General features: G+C 48.7%; 2 protein-coding genes across 11 annotated transcripts in view; both read left to right on the top strand.

Annotated features, from left to right (window-relative positions):
- Calr3 (calreticulin 3) overlaps nt 1-7,628 on the top strand; it is a 22,128-nt gene extending 14,500 nt beyond the window's left edge. The window contains exons 5-9 of the mRNA XM_031340299.1: nt 3,331-3,519; nt 4,252-4,347; nt 5,080-5,211; nt 6,348-6,440; nt 7,417-7,628. Coding sequence (XP_031196159.1) covers nt 3,331-3,519; nt 4,252-4,347; nt 5,080-5,211; nt 6,348-6,440; nt 7,417-7,557 — 651 coding nt within the window. The 3' untranslated portion in view covers nt 7,558-7,628. The remainder of the gene's footprint in view (nt 1-3,330; nt 3,520-4,251; nt 4,348-5,079; nt 5,212-6,347; nt 6,441-7,416) is intronic.
- Nucleotides 7,629-11,571: 3,943 nt separating this feature from the next.
- The window catches only part of Eps15l1 (epidermal growth factor receptor pathway substrate 15 like 1), a 121,188-nt gene continuing 111,260 nt past the window's right edge, over nt 11,572-21,499 (top strand). For all 10 annotated transcript variants that reach the window (XM_031340289.1, XM_031340288.1, XM_031340285.1 and 7 more), the window contains exon 1: nt 11,572-11,661. In XM_031340289.1, the coding sequence (XP_031196149.1) occupies nt 11,629-11,661 (33 nt within the window). In that variant the 5' untranslated portion in view covers nt 11,572-11,628. The remainder of the gene's footprint in view (nt 11,662-21,499) is intronic.

Below are 21,499 nucleotides of genomic sequence, written 5' to 3'. Positions count from 1 at the left end.
AAAACCAAAAAAAAAAAAAACAAAAACAAAAACAAAAACAAAAAAAACAACAAAAAAACAAGGCTTAAACCCAGTCCTCCTATAGCTGCTATTACAAACTGTTTAGGATAATTAAGTAACACAAGCTAAGAGCTAGACAGTAAACCCTGGGTTATATTAAATTCTGATTTAATTATAATAGAGTGTTTTCAATATTACTCAAATAGAAATAGCTAAGAGTCGTCAAGGTTTAACAGTTCAGATATGCTTTTATATAGATAGATAGTCTACAAAAGCATCAGATATCCACAGAATATGACAGTCAATGTCATTTCACTTATTAACAGATCTTTTGACTGAGACACATCTGCTCCTGACAGTGCCCTTTCATGGTTCAAAGTACAGTGAGCTTCAAGACCTCCATATAGAGTGGCTCCAGTTGTGGCAAGGTAGCCACTGGGCAAAAATTACTTTAATTCATCTACAGACAAAAATACTGCCCAGGAAAGGACATACAATGTGAGATAGTCGACAGCCAAGATAGGGTAGGCTAGTCCTTCATAGCTCTTGCTTCACTTAAGCCCTTCATTTAAGCTCTGGGCAAGAAGGTTGAAGACTCCAACGTTTTGAGGAATGGGGGACTGTCCAGGTGATCAGCTGGCTCTGCAAACTAGTCACACTTTGGATGCTATGTTTTGTGCTTCCTATATATTCACATAATATTTATTTATTTGTTTATTTATTGTTTTTATGAGACAGGGTTTCTCTATGTAGCCCTGGTTGTCCTGGAACTCACTCTGTAGACCAGGCTGACCTCAAACTCAGAAATCCGCCTGCCTCTGCCTCCCAAGTGCTGGGATCAAAGGCGTGTGCCAACACCACACTGCGAAAATTACAGCTTTTAGTCAGCTGTATAAGGCTGCTTTGTACATGCTTTTAAAAGCACTTTTGTGTTCTTTCAATTCAAAGACAAATTTACCAAGAATGTGGAGCATGAAATCTCTTGTGGCACGGTACTTGAGGTCACATAGGGTGTGGTGAGTCAAGAGGGGACCTCCAGCCATGTGTCACAGAAAGGTTTTCAGCAGCTTGAATATTATGGGCTTTCCCTATAACCTGCTGCCAGAAGATGGCACACTGCCTGCTTCCTCGTATCAGCAAAGAAGCTAGTAAGAGTGAAAAGCCCTAACAGAAGCCGAAGACTAGAGCAAGGGACATGGCTCAGGGGGTTAGAGTATAAAGAACCTGAGCTCAGATCCCACCATACATATGTCAGCCCACAAGTGCTTTACTCCACCGTGTGGGATCCAGTGTTTTTTTTTCCAAGACAGGGTTTCTCTGTGTAGCCCTGGCTGTCCTGGAACTCACTCTGTAGACCAGGCTGGCCTCGAACTCAGAAATCCACCTGCCTCCGTCTCCCAAGTGCTGGGATTGAAGGCGTGCGCCACCACCACTGGGCCCAATGTCTTCTTTTAGCCTCCACAGGTATCTGTATGCATGAGTGCATGCATATGAGCATATTCCCTCTCTCTCTCTCTCTCTCTCTCTCTCTCTTTCTCTCTCTCTCTCTCTCCTTTCCCTTTCCCTCTCCCTCCCCCTACTCCCCCCTCTCTCTCTCACTCATACACACACACATACACATGCACACACAAAGAGAAAGGGGGAAGCATGCATGCGCACATACATTCACATTTATAAAAACAGAATATAACAATGAGAGGTTGACAAGATGACTTAGTGGGTAAAACCACCAAATCTGACAACCTGAGCTTGAACCCTGGAACCCACAGGATAGGAGGAGAGAATTGACTTCCAGTTGTGGTCTGCTCTGACCTCCCTACTCTTAGGATGACACATATGTGTGCACACACAGATACATGCTAACACCAAATACAATTTTTTTTTTATCATAAAGACCCTTCAAATCTGAGGATTAGGTTTTCTGCCCAGATTCCAATGCTAGAAAGTTCCAGAATGATCCTCACAGGGCCACTGGCTCACAGCTCCCTGCCAGGACTCCAGGTTCACAGTGAAGATTCTCTCAATTGTGAAAACCTGGAGGTGGGGCTGTGAGATGGCTCAGGTCTGAAGACCTGGTTCAGTTCATGGTAGAAGAGAAAATCCAAAAGTTTTCCTCTGGCCTTCACCCACCAAATAAAATGTAATAAAAAGAAATCTAGTAAGGTGGAGACAAAGGGGCTGGAGAGATGGCTCAGCGGTTAAGAGCACTGACTGCTCTTCCGAAGGTCCTGAGTTCAATTCCCAGCAACCACATGGTGGCTCACAGTCATCTGTAATGGGATCTGATGCCCTCTTCTGGTGTGTGTCTGAAGATAGCTACAGTGTGATCATAAATAATACTTAAAGAATTCAGGGGATGTCACCCTAGTACAGTGACTCACACCCAAAATCCCACTATCAAGAAGGCTAAATGAAGCAGGAAGATAGTCATGAGTTGGAGGTGTATGGATCGAGCCTCTATCTCATAAAGACAAAAGCAAGATTCTGCCGGGTGGTGGTGGCATACGCCTTTGATCCCAGCACTTGGGAGGCAGAGGCAGGCGGATTTCTGAGTTCGAGGCCAGCCTGGTCTACAGAGTGAGTTCAGTGAGCTCCAGGACAGCCAGGGCTACACAGAGAAACCCTGTCTCTAAAAACCAAAAAAAAAAAAAAAGCAAGATCCCAGCAGTAGCTCTAGCTGAACAAGCCTGGGGCCTGACTTTGAGCCCCAGCTTGTAAGCCCAGGACTAGGGTCTGTGTTGTTGTCAGTCAGTCTGGGCACATTGCTGAACTCCAGGTTTGCCAAGAGACCCCGTGTGTGAAAATGAAGTGTACAGCAACAGTGAGACCCAACATCAGCCTGTGGCCCCCACACAAATGCACAGAAAACAATCAAAGAAAATTTGCTTGCTTATTATATAGTGGAGAATAACTCTGAACTCCCGATTCCCCTGCCTCTGATTTCCAAGAGCTGGCCTTCCAGATGTGAGCCACTACATAGGCCTGTTGGTTTGGATGTTAAGACAGGGTCTTGCAGTGTAACCAAGACTGGCTAGAGATTCATGATCTCCCTGCTTGAGCCTCCCAAATGCTAGAAGCAGAGGCCTGTGCCACCCCCCAAAATACTTAGGTCTGTTTTATATTCCTGCCCCCACTGTGTGTGTGTGTGTGTTGGTCAGAGGACAACTTGGGGTCATTTTTTCCTTCTACCAATGAGGGTCTGGCAGATTGAACTTAAGTCACCAAGTTTGGTGGCAAGTGCCGTCACCCACTGAGCCATCTCCTATCTTAGTTCCTGTTTTAAAGTACACATCAGACACACAATGAAATTTCACTGTGGCCTTTGTGCAGGTAGATGGCTTCACGCATCTCTACACCCTGATCCTAAGGCCAGATCTTTCTTACGAGGTGAAAGTTGATGGCCAGTCAATTGAGTCTGGCAGCATTGAGTATGATTGGAACCTGACATCGCTGAAGAAAACGGAAAAGACGTCACTGGAGTCTAGGGGCTGGGATCAGGTGGAAGGCAGTAAAGCCCAGGTAGGTGAGCCCAGCCCACACACCCAAGGTGTGTGTCAGGAGAACCCTATCCCAAGGCCTGCCGGCTTGCACCGTAGCTCCTACCCACCCAGCCCTCACATCACTGCTCATCACTGAAGGTGGTCAGGGCAGGAACTCACACAGGGCAGGAACCTGGCGGCAGGAGCTCTGATACAGAGGCCATGAAGGAGTCCTGCTTACTGGCTTGCACCCCATGACTTGCTCAGAGCCCAGGACCACCAGCTCAGGGATGGCACCACCCACAATGGGCTGGGCCCTCTCCCATCAATTACTAATTAAGAAAATGCCCTACAGGCCTGCCTATAACCTGATCTTACAGAGATATTTTCTTTGAAGGACTGGGAAAAGCACTTTCTGGATGAGGGTGCTCCCTCCTTTCAGATAACTCCAGCAAGATGTCTTCTGACCTCCACATGTGCACACATGCATAATCGATGTAATAAAAATATTTTACTGGGCTGGAGAGATGGCTCAGCGGTTAAGAGCACTGACTGCTCTTCCAGAGGTCCTGAGTTCAAATCCCAGCAACCACATGGTGGCTCACAACCATCTGTAATGAGATCTGACGCCCTCTTCTGGGGTGTCTGAAGACAGCTACAGTGTACTTACATATAATAATTTTTTAAAAAAAGATTTAAAAAAAATTTTTTACAAAAATGTCCTTTTTCCCAGCATGCCTCTGACATCACGCTTTCCTTTTTGTCTTTGAAGGATTGGGAAAAGCACTTTCTGGATGCCAGTGCCAGCAAGCCGAGTGACTGGAATAGTGAGCTGGATGGGGACTGGCTACAGAAGCCACCATACGAGGTGTGTGTCTTCTCCCTGCAGTGTCTGGGTCCTTGGGGCAGCCCTTGCTCCTGCCCCGTTTGTGCTGTTAGCAAAGGTATTCTTGGTGGCACAGGAAAGGAACAAGCTAAGAGTGACCTGGCAAGGCAATTTCTCTTTGTAAACCCATGAGCCAAACCTGCTTGCCAACACATGGGTGGGAAATTCATGTTGTTTTTATTCTAACGCAGTTGGTAACTATGTCTGAAGGAGTTGGATCACACTGACTTTTGAGGTTTGCTGTGTTTGAAGGAACTGATGCCTAGGAGGTGAAGGAAAGGGAAAGGATGAGCTGCTGCAGTCATCTGTCAGGTCCCAGGAATGGGGGTGGGCGGGTGCTCTTCATTAAAAACAAGCAAAAAGAAAGCAGAGGCATACAGGTCTCTGAGGCCAGCCTGGTCTACAGAGAAACAGAGAGAATTCCAGGACAGCCAGGGCTACACAGAGAACCCTGTCTCAACACACACACACACACACACACACACACACACACACACAAGATTTGAAAATTTGCATGGGATTTTTACCAAGTGGGAGGAATGAAAAGACTTCAATTCCTTTGCATAAAATTTTGAGTTGCAGGGAAATTTATGGAATATTGGTCCTTTGTGGGCTAGCCACTTTTCATAGGAAAACAAAAAAAAAAAAAAAGGAAAAATAAACCAACCATCCCTCACCCTGTGATTCAAGTCTGGCTAGAGTCTGCTTTTGTAGGATGGCCTGAAAGCTGAGGGCATCGACAAGGACATATGGCTCCACCAGAAGATGAGACCCGCTGGCTACCTGACGCAGTACGACCTCTCAGAGTTCGAAAACATCGGCGCCATTGGTCTAGAGCTGTGGCAGGTGACCTGGCTCTGAGCTTTCTTTACTTTAATAGCTCTGGGCTGGCCTTGCTGTGTAACCTAGGCTGGTCTTGAAATCATGATCCTTCTGCCTCAGCACCTGAGTACTGGGATGCTAGGCATATGCCACCATGGCTGGCTGATTTAATGACTTGACCTTTAATGTGATCCATTTGGTACACAATTCTTTTTTTCGTGTGTGTGTGTGTGTGTGTGTGTGTGTGTGTTGTGCATGTGTGTGTATGGATGCATGTGTCAGTGTGTGTCACTGTGTGTGTGTGTGTGTGTGTGTGATGTATGCATGTGGGCAGAGACCAGAAGAGAATGTCGAGTGCCTAGCTATACCACTCTTGAGAATAGAATCTCTCACCAAACCTGGAGCTAGCCTGGCATCCAGTGAGCCCCAGCGTCCTTCTGTCTTTGCCTTTCCGCTTCCAAGTGCTGGAGTCATAGGCACGTATACAAACGTGCTGGCTTTTTATGTGTGTGCTGGTGATCTGAACTCAGGGCCCTTAATGCTCTCCTGGTGAGAGCTTACCCACTGAGCCATTTTTCCTAGCCTTTGGTTTATTATTCTTTAAAACTGTATGTGTATTGTGCATGTGCCCATGGAAGCCAGAGGGTATATCTGATCCCCTGGAGCTGGAGTCACAGGCCATTGGGAAATCCCTGGTACAGATCCTCTGAACTGAACTGTGGTGTACTTCAAGAGTGGTAAGCACCCTTACCCTCTGCACTGCCTCCAGTCCCAGCCTGTAACTACTCACTAAGGGCCTTTGTAATCACTGGCACTTGCATGTGGCCTTTAGACCACATGGGCCTAACATTTCTGTGCTTTGGGGTTCCTTCTGTATAGCTGTCGCTCCTGTCAGCTGTGGGATATGCAGTAGGGGTGGAGCCTGGCCTTCTGTAGTCCCTGCTAGCCTCCAGTTGATGCCCACAACCCACACTTGGGTGCTAGCAATGTAAGCCAGGTGTTCTCGCCTAGTAAGACTATGCTCTACCTTTGGGCCATCCTGAGCTCTATGGTCAGTCAATGATAGCTGATCAGGGGTGTGGTATTGAGTTAAGTAGCCCTGACAAGGAGGAAAGGTTGTGTATCTGCCACCACTAATGAAAGCCTGCTTCCATCCACAGGTGAGATCTGGAACCATCTTTGATAACTTCCTGATCACAGATGATGAAGAATATGCAGAGAAGTTTGGCAAAGCCACCTGGGGGGAAACTAAGGTAGGTACAAACCCCAAACTCTCTTTTTTTTCTTTTTTCTTTTTTTGAGATAAGGATTCGATACATAGACCAGGCTGACCTTGAACTCATAGAGATCTGCCTTCCTCTGTCTCAAGAGCTAGGATTAAGACATGCTTGTACACCCAGCTTTCTTTCTTTCTTTCTTTCTTTCTTTCTTTCTAAAAATCCGGAACTATGAGTCTATGCACATAAGTGCAGTGCCCACAGAGGTTGTTGGACTGCAGTCATACCAGATGTGAGTTGCCTAAAGTGTGTGCTGGGAACTGAGCTCCTCTAGAAAAGCAGTGTGTCTAAGCCAGCCCTCTAGCCTTTGCTTTTTCTTTTTTCTCTTTAGAGGGAGGGGTCTTTGTATAGCTTTGGCTGCCGTGGAGTTTACCACACCACTTATGGGACTTCATTCTTCTTTCTGCTTCCCAAGTATTGGGTTCACAGATGTTTACCAGCATACAGTCAGGGTATCTATAGTAGCTAGCTTTTATCTCTTTAGAGATAGGGTCTCTTGCATTCCAGATTGGCCTTAACCTTGCTGTATGGTCAACCTTGGACTAATGGCCTCTGGGCCTGTATGTCAGGTGGGCACCACCATGCCTGATTTTTCCTATGCTAGCTATTGAATCCAGTGCCAGGCAAGCATTATCAACTACAAGTACTCTACCAACAGAGCCACAAGCTCTCTACCAGCTGAGCCACAAGCTCTCTACCAACTGAGCTACAAGCACTCTGCAACTGAGCTACAAGCACTCTACCAACTGAACCACAAGCTCTCTACCAACTGAGCCACAAGCTCTCTACCAACTGAACTACAAGCACTCTATCAACTGAGCCATAAGCACTCTACCAGTTGCGCTACAAGCACTCTACCAACTGAGCTATAAGCACTCTACCAACTGAGCTACAAGCACTCCATTATATGAGCCCCAGTCCCAGCCTGTTTTATTTTTGTCCCTCCCTCCAGGGTCCAGAAAAGGAGATGGATGCCATACAGGCCAAGGAAGAAGTGAAAAAAGCTCGTGAGGAAGATGAGGAGGACCTGCGGCTGGGGAAGTTTCACAGACACCGCCATTTCAGCAGATCCCACAGGCAGGGTGAACTATAGTCATCCTCACTCCGCATGCTGATGATTGACCCAGCCGCAACTCTAATAATACACATCTCAATGTTCACATGTCTGCATGGTCATTTGTCCAGTTTCTGAAAAACAAGCCCCTGTTTGTGTTAGGGTCCCCCATGTTCTCCCCAGACCCCTGTGTCTTCTACAGACCCCTATGATCCCAGTGTCTGTAACAAGAAGTTTCTGTTGACTGTATGCGGTGGCACACTCCTTTAATCTCAAAACATGAGAGACAGAGGCAGACAGATCTGTGAGTTCCACACCAGCCTGGTCCATGTAGTGGCGTTCTAGGATAGCCTGGGATACATAGTGAGACAGTTTTAAATTTTATTTTTCCCTGCACAGAGCAGATCATTGAAAGCCAGAGACCTGTAAGAATCTGGCCATAAACAATGTGGGTTTTTTTTTTTTTTGAACCTCTTAAATAGTTTCATGAAATAAAAGATGGTAAAATAAATTTTAAAAATATGTTTTTACTTTTAAAAAATTATTTATTTTTTGTAAAATTTGTTTGTCTGTGTGTATCTGTGTTTGTATTGTACTACATGCAGTTGCCCACAGAAGCCAGAAGAGGACATCAGATCCCCTGGAGCTAGAGGTGGTTGTGTGTCATGGGTAATGACATGGGTGCTGGGAAATGAACTCAGGTCCTCTGGAAGAGCAGCCAGTGCTCTTAACCGCCAAGCCATCTCTCCAGCCCCTCTATTTTCCTTTTAAATTATTTTAAAGATTTTTTATATGTATAAGTGTTTTGTCTATGTAGTGGGTGAAAGACCCCTGGGGGAGAGCCCCCACTCAAATCTCGGGAGGACGTACACCCAAGGAATCACGAGAGACCATCTTGATGTAATTACAAGAGGTATTTTTAATTTCAGGGCGCTCTGGTTCGGCACCACACCTATCTCACGCAGGAGATAGTGGAGCCGACCACGAGGCTTGAAAGTTAGGGGTTTATATAGGGAAAAGGTCTGAGGGAACAAAGGGATCAGTGTGGTCATACATGATTGGCTAGTTCAAATATTAACTATTCCATGCAGAACAGAGTGGAAAATTCCTAAAGTTGGTGTTAATCTGAGTCAACAAAGCATCTGACCTTAAACCATATCTGAGAGGACCAGATGGTCCATTACTTAGTGTCCGCCAGGCACGTCTTTGCAGGCCTGGGCCTTGGACATGTCCTCGTTTGCCTAGACATGTTTTCCTCTATGTTTATAGTTTTATGTCTTCTTGACCTGCCAGCTCTTATGATATCTAATAACTTACTTGCTCCTTCCCAGGCCTATGTGGGCCAGCTTGTGATGGATTCTTGGGCCCAGAACTTTTCTTCCTAGTCAGCACAGGTCTAAAGCTTTAATTTTTCTTTTCAGTGGGTTGAATGAGAATGGCACCCATAGGTTCATATATTTAAATGTTAGGGAGTGGCACTATTTGAAAGGATTAGCGGGTATGTGGCCTTGTTGGAGGAGGTGTGTCACTGAGGGGTGGGCTTTGAGGTTTCAAAAGTCCACACCAGGTTCAGGGTCTCTCCGCTGACTGCCTCTGGATTAGACATAAATGCTCAGCTACTGCTTAATAATAACATGCTCTCCTGCCATCATAGTCATGGACTGTAAGCTTCTGGAATGGTAAACCCCCCCCCCCCCATAAACTCTTTTATACGTTGCCTTGGTTGTGGTATCTTAGAGCAATAGAAAAGACACCAAGTACTAGGATGACAGGTATGTGCCATGATACATGGCTATATTTCCTTAACCACCCCCCCTTTTTTTGAGACAATGTTTCATCATGCAGTTCTGGCTAGCTTATGCTCCTTAAGTAGACCAGGTTGCCTAAAAGCACACTGACTCTGCATCCTGAGTGCTGAGATTAAAGGCATGTGTTACCACACCTAGCTGGAAAAGTTTTTTAAAATTTTTACAGGCTAGAGAGATGAGTCTGTGATTAAGGGCACTTGCTGCTTTCTCAGAGGATCTCAGTTCAATTCCCAACACACATCAGGCACTGGACAAACTCTGGTTCTCTGGGATGGATCTGATGCCTTCTTCTGGCCTCTGCAGGTGTCTGCACTTAGGTGTACAAACACACACATACACAGAGCTTTTAAAACAAAGATTTGTGTTATGTGTGTGGTGAGGTGGCTGGTCACACAGCATCCATTGTCCTGGCCTCCAGCACATGGGACAGTGGGGGTAGGTCTTCCTCCCTCAGCTTAGTCCAGAAATTCGCAGTTGTAACCCAGAGCTTTGTCTCCTACATGATTCTAGATCCTGTGCAGCTGGCAATCGGGATCAGTCACAATTACCTCAAGAAGTCAAACCAAACAGGACTGAGTGTGGTGATGTATGTGCACCATGTTTCCCAGCACCTGTGTAGTGGTTTGAATGAGGATGTCCTAAGGGGCAGCAAGATGGCTCAGTGGGTAAAGATGCTTGCCACCAAGGCTAACAACCTGAGTCCTATCTCTGGGACTCATGGTGGAAGGGGCCATCCAACTTCCAGAGAAGTTGTCCTCTGATTTGTACACATGCAGTTTGTACACATACATTTGTACACATACCCACACACTAAATAATAGGATAGTAAAAAGATGTAGGTGCTTGAGAGATGGTTCAGTGATTAATTAAGAGAGCACTTGTTGCTTCTTTCAGAGGACCCAGGTTTGGTTCCCAGCATCCATGTAGTGCTTTATAACTACAGGAAACTTGAGTTCCAGGGAACCCTATGCCTTCTTCTGGCCTCTGAGGGCACTAGGCACAAAGATGGTGCATATTCATCCATTCAGGCAACACACAAATCTTTTAAGACGTAACTTAAAAAAAAAAAAAAAAAAAGAAAGAAAGAGGGCTGGCGAGATGGCTCAGCGGGTAAGAACACTGACCTGACTGCTCACAACCACCTGTAATGAGATCTGACGCCCTCTTCTGGTGCGTCTGAAGACAGCTACAGAGAATTGCGCCGGAGCGAGCGGCCATCTGTACAGCTGCAGTGTACTCATACACATTAAATAAATAAGTAAATAAATAAATCTTAGAGAGAGAGAGAGAGAGAGAGAGAGAGAGAGAGAGAGAGAAAGGAATCCCAGGGTAGCTGAAGATATAGTTAGTTGGTTAAGGGTGCTAGTTCGGTTCCCACTCATATCAGGGGTTGAGGTCTCATAAGTGCTCTTAACTCCAGCTCAATGGCATCTAACAACCTCTTCTCTCTTGGCTAGACATTGGCAAGAGCATAGCAGGCATATACACATTAAAAAACAAACAAAAACCCCACCAGATGTCAGGCTACACCCACATCTCTGCAAGCAATCAGAACCCAAATCTGTTTAACAAGCATACTGGGTGGTACTAACCCTGCACATGGCCCAAGCTAGATTTGGGTACCATGGTACTTTGTTGTGTGCTAGTGGCCTGTCTGTTCCCATCTCCCGGGTAAAAGTTCAGCAAACCTTAGGCATAAGAGTGGAGAGGTTAAGACGGTGCCTGGGTTTAGCCAAGCTCCTATCCACAGACCCAGACTGGGAGGTGCAGGGAGCTGGAGCCCAGCAGCCTGAAAGGGAGTCCTACTGTCCCTTGGGGGTCCCTGCCTCACAGGAGCCCCCGAACCCAGGAGTTCAGGCTGCCCACTCCAATCAGGAGATGCACAGGAGGCTCCTCCAGCCCCACAGACCGACTAGCCTGCCCACTTTGGGCCCACTATGCTCGCGAGGCCCCGGCCCGGTCACCACACCAAGTCTACTCGGGACAACTGAGGTCGAGGCTCCGCCCCTTCCAGCCACCCTCTGCGCTTTAGGGCTATGCTCTCCAAGTTACCCACCCGGTCCAGCCCACTCTGGTTAGGCTAGGCGCCGGAGCCTTCCCCAGCCTCCAGCCAGAATGCCCCACCCTCTGCGGGGCCTGACTGCGACCGAGGCTCCGCCTCCTTACTGCAAAACTTCCCACGGGAGGCCCTGTCAGCGCGCTGGCTGTGCTGCGCGCGCATCGCGTTCCTCCTTCCTACTAGTGCGCAGGCACGGCCCCGCCCCCGTCCCTTCGGCGCTCGGACGGCCGAGTCCGCACGAAGATGGCGGCGCCGCTCGTACCCCTATCGCAGCAGGTATGGTGCTGGGGCGCGCCGCGCGGCGGTGCGGACAGTGGTTGCCGCGGGAAGGATGAGATGTCGCGGAAGCGCGGCTCCAGGGGACCGCGGAGGTGGAGGCGCGCGCTAAAGGCTCGGGAGTGGCGGGCGCCGGGCCGCTCTGAAGGTGACAGGCCGGCGCGGCCCGCGACCGGACTCTTGCGCCCGGCGACCCCTCGAGCGGCTTCTTAGAGGTGATGGGGCGCGACCGCTGCGCGTGTCTGCTCCGTCGGGGGTCTGGCCAGGCTGGGGCTGGGGGAGGACTGTTCTGCGAGCCGCGTCGCGCTCCGTCCCCGCGGAGGCGGACGAGGGCGGTGGGCTCGCCGCCAGTCTTTGTCTCCCGCGGGGTCGGGCGTCGGGCCGGGTGGTGCCCCGAGTGGAGTCGCAAGGGGAACCCGGGCACTCCTGCTTCGTCTCCGGCCGCCCGCCCGGCCCTCCTTCCCCCGGGAGCCGCTTCCGCTGCTCTGCGAAAAGTGCGGGTCCTACGCCCCCAACGGTGGGCACCAGTCTGCGTCCTCAAAGTCGCTGGATGATTTTCTTGAGCGTATCCAATGCCACAGGGACGGACAGAAAAGCAGTGAGAAGGCCATTGTGCTTCTTCTAGCAGAATTCATTCATTCATTCATTCATTCTTCAGCCGGTCTCTACGTGCTTGGGGTCAGGTGCTTGGGAGCTCAGCAGTCTCTCACTGACAAGGTCTCTGGTCTCCTGCAGGTGACACTCATAAGAATTAGAAAGTACTCCTGTCCTGCTAATTTGCCAAATTACCCGTCTGTTCCCCACAGCATATTATAAGCACTTTGCTAGAATCGTCTTTCACAGGGTCATGGTTACCAGTGAGGAAGCATTTTTATATTCGGATCTCGGCCCCAACTCTTCCAGAGTGTCCTTGAAGCAAGCTTCTTAGCCTCAGCGTATCAGTTACCTCATTTGGAAAATAGAGCTGTGAACTGCATTAGCAGAAAACTGTGGAAAGCACGTTTTGCCTAACACATTGGAAGCTCTTCTGTTACCATCAATACATTTGGGTGTTTGGGACTAAGACAACAGCAAGTATGAATGCCAAAGCCAGTAAGAACTGCTTGGCAGGCTGATGCACCCAGGTCACCTGGTCTGATGGAGAGGGAAATGCAGGGTGGTTAAGTCCTGGAAGAATCAGCCACTGAGCAGCCTTGACACTATATTAGCATGTGGAGACCAGTGGTTATTAATTAACATGTTTTTACAGCGCCTGTGATTGTCGTCTGTAAATGGTTAAGGACCAGACAGATAGGAAGTGTGTATTGAGATAGAGCCTTGCTATGTCACCCAGGCTGGCTTCCAATTCCTGGCCTCTCTGCATCCCCCTGCTCGAGGCTTTCAAGTAGGAAGACAGGACCAGCTGTGGGTGTTCACCTCTTTCCTGACAGGTTCTCACTGGCCTGTAGTTCATCAGTTAGGCCAGTCTGGCTAGTCAGCAAGCCCAGGGAGCCTCCTGTCCCTTCCTCCCAGCACCAGTGCAGTGCATCCTGTGGCACTTCTGTGTGAACTCTGGGGATAGAACTTGGATCCTCATGCTTTCAGGGCAAGCATGTTACTAACTGAGCTGTCTTCAGTCCAGTCATTACTTCTGACTTTTTGAGGAAGGTGTTTTCAAATTTCCTAATTTTGACATTAGCCATAATTTGGATTTTTAAAAATTTGGGCCATGGTAGTAGCTGATGGTAATTGAGTGCATGGGAGTTGGATACATGCTGTCATTTTTTTCCCTCAAATACCAGAATATCAAGGAAGCGGTTCCTGGCCAAGTATAATGTCAACTATCAGCTACCACTCCAGTAACAGAAAGTTCTAGGTTAGCCTGGGCTTTATAATGAGGCCCTGTCTGGGGAAGGGAGGAATGCTCTATTTTACTGGTAAACTAGTTACAGTAGGATGATGGTGTTTTGTCATACTGAGATGACAGATGTAATACCACGAGTTGGTTTCGAGAGATTGACCTTGTTAGAACCTCTGGAATAGAATCTGATTCTCTCTTCCCCACTCCGGACTTGCCTTCCACAAGCTCTCTGTGGCACCGTGATGTGGTCAGTTCTTTGATGTGGTCAGTTCTCTGTTTCTTACATGCCTAGCTGTGTCGTCTGTCATGGTGTCCCTGAAAGCTGTCCCTTCTTTCTGAAGCACTCCAGCCTTTTCTTCTCTGGTTTGGCTACTGGTTCCTTCTTTTCTTCAGCAGCAGTTTCGATATCATCCTTCCCAGAGGCCTTTGCTAGTCATGGCACACAGCCATGTGTGCCTCATACAGTCCCACAGCTCTCGTGGTCCACAGGACATGTTTGTGTGTCTGTTCACTGTCTCTGTGTCAGATCTGTTGCCAGTGGAAAGACATTCAGAAAGTGTCACCTAAGTGGGTTTGGGGACTGTGACTGTACCTGCAGCAGCTCCCTTGTGTGGGATGGAGCTGTGGGTGGGAACAGGAGCTGAAACAGCAGTTGAGGAGACATGGCCTGTGGTGGCGGCTCACAAGTTCATGTGTCTTCTGAGCTGCTCTCCCTCCACCCTTGTGTTTTTGTGGTGATTCTTTAGTTTTTTTTTATATTTATTAATTCAGTCCTGGGGGGGTGGAGTTATGTACCATGGTTCATGTGGTGGTCAAAGGACAATTCTCCTGCATTGGTATTCTGTGTGAGTTCCAAGTCTTTCTGTGTAGCTCAGGCTGGCCCCAAACTTCTGCTAATTCTCCTGTCTTAGCCTCTAGAGGACTGTGATCACAGACCATGCCTGGTTGGTCCCTATCTCCTGGTTAGCAGAAGGCCTGGCCCAGGAGCCCCACACCTGCTTTTATAGGGGCAGTGTGCTGAGGTTGGGGTTCTGGGTTTCACACATGCTAGGCACTACTCACTAAACAATCCTTGTGTTTATGTGTGTGAGCATGTATGTGGAGGTCAGAGTACAACCTGGGAGTTGGTTCTCTCCTTCTACCATGTGGGTCCTGGTTATCAAAGTAAGGTTGCCAGGCTTGGTGACAAGTGTCCTTGCTCAACCATCTCATTGGCACTAAGTTGCCCAAGCTGACCTTGAACTCATAGCAGTTCTCTTGCCTCACAATCCTAAATGCTGGCGCTACAGATGTGAGCCACATGCTCAGCTTCTATACCTTCCCCCTTTTGTCTTTTTTTTTTTTTTTTTAAGATTTATTTATTTTATGTGTATGAGTACACTGTAGCTGTACATATAGATGACCGCTTGCTCCACCCCCCCCCCCCCCCCCCCCCCCCCCCCACCGCTCTCTCCAGTGTAATACACTGTAGCTGTTTTCAGACGCACCAGAAGAGGGCGTCAGATCCATTATGGGTGTTTGTGAGCCATCATGTGGTTGCTGGGATCCGAACTCAGGACCTTCGGAAGAGCAATCAGTGCTCTTACACGCTGAGCCATCTCGCCAGCCCCCCCTTTTGTCTTAAGATTTATTTATTTGCCGGGCAGTGGTGGCGCACACCTTTAATCCCAGCACTTGGAAGGCAGAGACAGGCGGATTTCTGAGTTTGAGGCCAGCCTGGTCTACAGAGTGAGTTCCAGGGCTACACAGAGAAACCCTGTTTTGAAAAACCAAAAAAAAAAAAAAAAGATTTATTTATTTACATTTATGTGCATGTGTCTGCCTGAGTTATTTGTACAAGTGTGTGTAGGTACCCATGGAGGCAAGAGGATGTCAGATCCCATAGAACTGGAACTTGATGTGAGTGCTGGGAACTGAACCTAAGTCCTCTGCAAGACAAGTAAGCACGGCTGAGCCGTCTGTCCAGCGCTCTCTGTTTGTATTTGCAGCTCAGATATGGACGTTTCTATTACCCAGGCCCTTAGAGCAAGCCTAACAGCTCACATAGGATCACAAGGGAAACAGGGCGTGGAGAATTCTGGGATACCATTTGGCTGAGGTGTTCTGAACAGAAAGCTGTAGTGTGGTTGAGCCTCCAGCCGCAGGATCAGGGAGTGTCCCTGCTCCTCTTTGTCAGCAGCCCCTGGGGATGTTTCCTATTGTCCTCTGACTGCTCTCTTCTCCCCAGTCCCATCCTGACCTGCCTCACACCAGATTGTTCACTAGTGACAGCAGACCTCCAGTACCCCTTTCTATTCCAGAGGTTCTGGAACATAGCCTGAGCCCTTACACACACCTGTGTCCACTCAGCTTCCTTCTCTCTCCTCAGGGTTTTTTTGCTTCCCCCATCTCTCTGTCCCACTCCTTTCTCTCTGATCTCTTCTAGTCCCAGCCACTGTGCTCAGTACTCTAAAACCTGCCTCCTGCAGAATCTGACACTGTCTGTCCCTCTGGGGGGCTGCTGGACTCTGGAATCGGCCACTTTCTGAAGGGCACCGGGGCCTAGGCCTTTTCTCACTATCCATCGGTCTTGATTCCTCCTTTTCCTCCTGCTGTCTCCGTGGGATCTTCTAACTACTCCTCCCTGGCTCCAGAACCTTTCGTGACTTGCATTCTCCTCACAGGGCGTTAGGTGTATAGCTCTGTGGTAAAGTGCTTGCCCTCTCAAAGTGAGTCTGGGCTTGTGAGCCAGCACCCCACAGTCCTGTTCTGCTCCTTTCTGGCCCCACCTGACCTTGCTGACTGGCCTTGCTATTCTGGTCTCATGTCCTGACTCCTGGCTTTAACTTACCAACGTTGATCCTGGTGCTGTGGGGCACTGGTAGTCTGCTAACTTCCCTTTCACCTCCTGGACGTGAGATTTCTTTCTGCCTATTGCATCTGTGGGTTCTTTGTTCATAGTAAGGGTGCCCTAGGCTATCCAGCTTCCTCCTGGTATCATTTCTTATGTCCAGGGGATTTGGTGACACTTTCATGAGCCACAATCTATGGTTGTATGTCATAATTGTTTCTGGTGCTTTACTGACAAGCTGTACCTCCCAGCCCCTGTAAAAAGAATCTGTTTATTGTATGAGAAAAAGCTGAGATCCATAGTAGTCAGGTGACTTGTGAAAGTCCCATAGCCATGGGTTTCACCTTAGAGTTAAACCCTTGGTTGCCTGCTGTGGAGCCCCCTCCCACCCCATTCTTCCACACAGCCTGCTGAGTGAGCACTCTGCCTAGAACTCTGGCCAAGCTAGTGTGTCTAGAATGCATGTTGAGGGTCTAGGGACATTCATTTGTCCCCTTGTGCCCGTGCTGTTTTGTTTTCAAGGCTCTTTTTGGAAGGCTGGTGACTGTGCCATGGCCTTGATGGACAGAGGACAGGATAGGGGCAGACTTGGTCTCTGCTGGAGCTCCAGAGTCCCTAGCTGCTTTGTTGACCTGCAGTGCCTGTTTGTTTTTTTTCCTGACTCCTGAGGCCTTGTCAAGCGAGATCACGTGCTTTCTCCCTCAGACCCAGTTCCCATGCCTGTCTTTGAGCCTGGGTCAGCTGCTCTGAGGAGCCAAGTAACTGTCTTTACATGAGATGTCTCTGGAGGCTGAGCTTCACTTTGGCCTCCTCAGCTTGGCTTCACTGGAGCAGCCAGTATCCCCATAGAAGTTGTTCTATGCAGTGGATCTAGGTGGGCAGCTTATCATCTAGCATTAAGGAGGCAGAGAGAGGTATTTCTGTGAATTGAGGACTAGCCTGGTTTACATGGTTCCAGGTGAGGCAGAATTTCAAAGTTAAACCTGACTAAACAAAAGCAGTAAACACAGAGAGAGACAGAGAGAGACAGTCAGACAGAGAAAGAACATGAATGGGCTGACTGTATCTTAGGTTAATCATCTTGGACACCCTGGTCATTGTTGTGGTTGCTGACTGTGTAGAGGAGTAAACTGAGGTCAGAACCATCTGATACCTGGCTGGGTTGTACCTGGCAGCCTCACCTGACCTGGCTCTCTGGCCCAGCTCTTTCTATTGTTCTGCAGTTTCCTGTCCTGGAAGGATTGTTTTCAGGTACCAGTATGACATTGATATCACTGGCTGCCTGCAGTGACTGTCTCTCAGAGACCTGCTTATTGCTTATATCCTTGTACTTTTTAAAAGAACATATTTATATTTGTGTGGGTGTGAACATGCCACTACTGCGTGTGGTCAGAGGACAACTTCTCTCCTACCTTGTGAATCCAGGGCTAGAGCATGGGTCTTCGGGCTGGGCTCTTCCTGCTGAGCATCTGTCTGGCTATCTTTATGTTCTGTATATATTATATGCATTTTGGGGGAGAGGGTTAAGACAGGTATTTTACCCAGTCTGCTCCTGAATTTGCCATTCTGCATCCTCAGCTGCCTAGCGCTGACCACACCTGGCTTCCACACCTCTTTGTCACTATGGATGACTTAGGTAGGGATGGCAGGAGGAAGGTGTTTTGGTAAATAACACACTGGTGTGTGCCTGGACTGCAAATTTGTCCTGGACAAAGGTGGCTGCTTGTCCAGAGGCTGGCCTGAGGCCAAGGGTTTCACGGGGAGTGACACCTAATCACTGTCCTTAGGCAGGGCCACAGCCACTGGACAGGGTAGTGACTCCATTGGCTAAGGGCATGATGGGTTCCACTCTCTGTGTAGTTTAGGCCATTAGCTACTGTGTCTGATGTGGGCTTAGAAGCAATTGTGCTTGGTTTGCCGTAGGAGTGCCAGACTCTGAACCCAGAGCCTCCTTCATGTATTCTAGGCTAATGCTTTCCTCTACTCTCCATCCCCAGTGATCCCAGCAAGGTTCCGATGGCACAGCAGTTGGGCCCTTCGGCCCCTGCTCCTGCTCTATGGGAGAACTTTCACCCTCTGATTCCAGCCAGGGTTGCCTCTTACTGACTGAAAGCAGTGAGAGACACCAGAAATGCTGCTTGAGAAGGGCTGCCTCCATCGGCAGGTGGCACACCAGGGTTCTCACACTTAGCACTACCTGCCCTGTGAGCTGTCCTGAGACCTTTGCACCCACAGTGTCCTGACTGGAATACCCATCTTCTTCTCTCTGTTCAGCTGCTTTACCTGCCTCAGCTGAGCTGTCTCCTCCAGGGGAGCCTTTTCTCACAAACAGCTGGCTGGTATGATGGACTCTCTGTTCTTTGCTACGTGTCTGTTTGTGATTTATATATTATTACAAACTCTCTGTCTCATTTAAAACAAAACAAAAACATATTTTGAGACAGGCTGTCATGGTGCCCAGGCTGAAACTCCCTGAGTATGCATATGATCTTTCTCCCCCTCCCTCCCAGAGCAGGGATGACAGGCATGAACCACCAAGATTGTGCTCTACCAACTGAGCTATAGCTCTGGCCTTAAGAAATTTATTCTGGGCAGAGGCAGGTGGATTTCTGAGTTCGAGACCAGCCTGGTCTACAGAGTGAGCTCCAGGACAGCCAGGACTATACAGAGAAACCCTGTCTCGAACTCCCCCCCCCAAAAAAAAATTTATTCTGGTGGATAGAGAGATGGCTCACTGACTGCTCTTCCAGAGGACCTGGGTTTAATTCCCAGCACCCACATGGCAGCTTACAACTGTCTGTAACTCCAAGATCTGACACCCTCACACAGACATACATGTAGGTAAAGCGCCAATGCACATAAAATAAAAATAAATAAGTTTTTAAAAAAATGAAATAACTTTATTTTGAGACAGACTCTCCCAGTGTGGCTCAGGCTGTCCTCGAAATTTTTACCTCCATGCTTTAGCCTCCTGAGTAGCTGGGGGCTCACAGCAGCCACTGTTCCTGGTTTAGGAATTCCTAGGTGGAATGATTGATTCATGATATATTTCCTTTCCTGCCCATGCCTTACCATTCATTCTGTATCCCAGGGTGTGGCTGCATGTTCACAGCAGAGCTGTCAAAGGAGTCATGAAACCCTGGGTGGGGCTGGGTGGTGTGTACTGCCACGGAGCAGCACGCTGGACGTGGGTGTGCAGTTTCAGATATGCAGTCAAGGCATGGACCTGTGAGATGGCTCAGTGCATAGAGGAACTTTCCACCAAGTCTGATGATTTGAATCCAATTCCGAAGCCACATATAGAAAGAGAGATTGAATTTTTTTTTTTTTTTTTTTTGGTTTTTCGAGACAGGGTTTCTCTGTGTAGCCCTGGCTGTCCTGGAACTCAGTCTGTAGACCAGGCTGACCTCGAACTTAGAAATCCGCCTGCCTCTGCCTCCCAAGTGCTGGGATGAGATTGAATTCTTACAAGTTATCCTCTGACTTCCACAGGCACTGTGCCCATGCATGTCCTCCCAGTAAACAAATACATGAAAGAAGTAGCCATTGGCTGTGCACACCAGAGGCTGAGACCAGCCTTAAGCTCCAGGGCAGCCACAGGCTACTTCTCACCTCTGCTTTACCTCTTTGGCACAGATGTCCATTGGCAGATGGAGAGGGCCTCATCACAGGGAACTAGCCTGCCCTTCCTCCAGCCTCCTAGCCCTTATTTTTTTGGTGTTGGGAATGGAAGCCATCAACTCACACATGCTAGGCAAATAGCTGAGGACGGTTTTCTTTGCTGGGAAATATAAAATTGAAAAGCACACTCCTTTTGGATTAAGAGAAGCTAATTTTCAGGTGGAAATGTGACTGTAGTATTTAGCAGCATTATTACCCCCATTGGGCTGGATGAGCCTCAGGTCACGCCCCCTTGTCCCCCCCATCTGTTGTGGTCCCAGATGCAGCTATGCTCTGGTGGGGTCTGGCAGGCATTTACCTCTTGGGTTTTGTTCTCTGGGGTTGTTCTCTCAGGTTGTCCCTTTTACTCCTGGTAGTTTTGGAAACTTGGGATAGGAGCTGGGAGTCTGGGCCAAGTGGGGCTACACTGGAGCATGTGAGGAATAGGGCATAGTGTGTGGCAGGTGTGTAGGGGCCTGCACTGCCAACTCCCACAGTGTGACAAATGCAAGGAGAAGGAGAATTCAGGACTGGCCTCCATGAGTCAGAACTTAAGAAGTACTTTCCTCAGTTTGGGGCCCAGGGCATAGGGTGGGAGAGACACACTGCCCAGGACAGTGGCTCAGTCTTGGCTGGGGAGCAGTCAGCCCCAGCACTAAGCATGGAAACCATTGTGACATCCAGGAGTGACAGTGTCTAATGTTTTATGAATCTCATCAGGCAGGAAAAGAAAACAAGGGAAGGGTGCTGCCATGATTGTGACTGTAGGTGAGTGAGCAGATGTATGTGTTTGTACAGGAGTACACTAACCTGCATGATCTGTTTAGGGTTTTCTGAAATTGCTATGGGGCAGTCAGTAGAGACAACCTAATGGTGAAGTTGCTCTGCCTGCTCCTCTAGTTAGGCAGAGAGAGGCTGGGAGTCCTCCTAGGCCTAGTCCATAGTGCTGTGTTCTTGTCTTTGGAAATGGTTGGGGAGAAGCTTCATGTTGGCAAGTGGGACTGCAGCATGTGGTGGCCAGGCAGAGGGCACGCTGGCTTTTGTTCTTCCTTGACTAGAAGTGTCTTTGACTCTGGTCCTTTCACCTGGCCAGTTTACTCCTGTTTGTGTCAGTTGACTGGACTATGGCTCAAGATCCTGGAGCTCAGCACCTGCTGTCTAAGGCCCCAGGTAGTAGCTGGGCAGTGGCCAAGGCTGGTGATGCCAGTGATTGTCCAGACTGGGAAGGAGGGTGGGCTGGCCCTGCAGGGCTCGGGGTCAGTTTAGAAGCATCCTAGTGGAGGCCAGATGCATTCAAAGCTAAGTCCTGGTCTCTGTGCTCAGGGAGTGGACAGTGGGTTAGGCAGAGGGAGAGGCACTCTAGAAGAGAGATGGCAGAAAGGAGTCTGTCCAGGCCCAGGGCATCCTTGCAGACACAGTGCTGTGCAGAGTGGGCTTCTCCAGAAGGTGGGAGGTGGCTCTGGGTGTGACAGGCAAGTCTGCTGAGCTGAGGTGCCCTTTGGGGTGAT

Source organism: Mastomys coucha, unplaced genomic scaffold (genome assembly GCF_008632895.1).
Source record: "Mastomys coucha isolate ucsf_1 unplaced genomic scaffold, UCSF_Mcou_1 pScaffold22, whole genome shotgun sequence".
Taxonomy (NCBI): Eukaryota; Metazoa; Chordata; class Mammalia; order Rodentia; family Muridae; genus Mastomys; species Mastomys coucha.
This window is presented reverse-complemented; position numbering and strand designations above follow the sequence as displayed.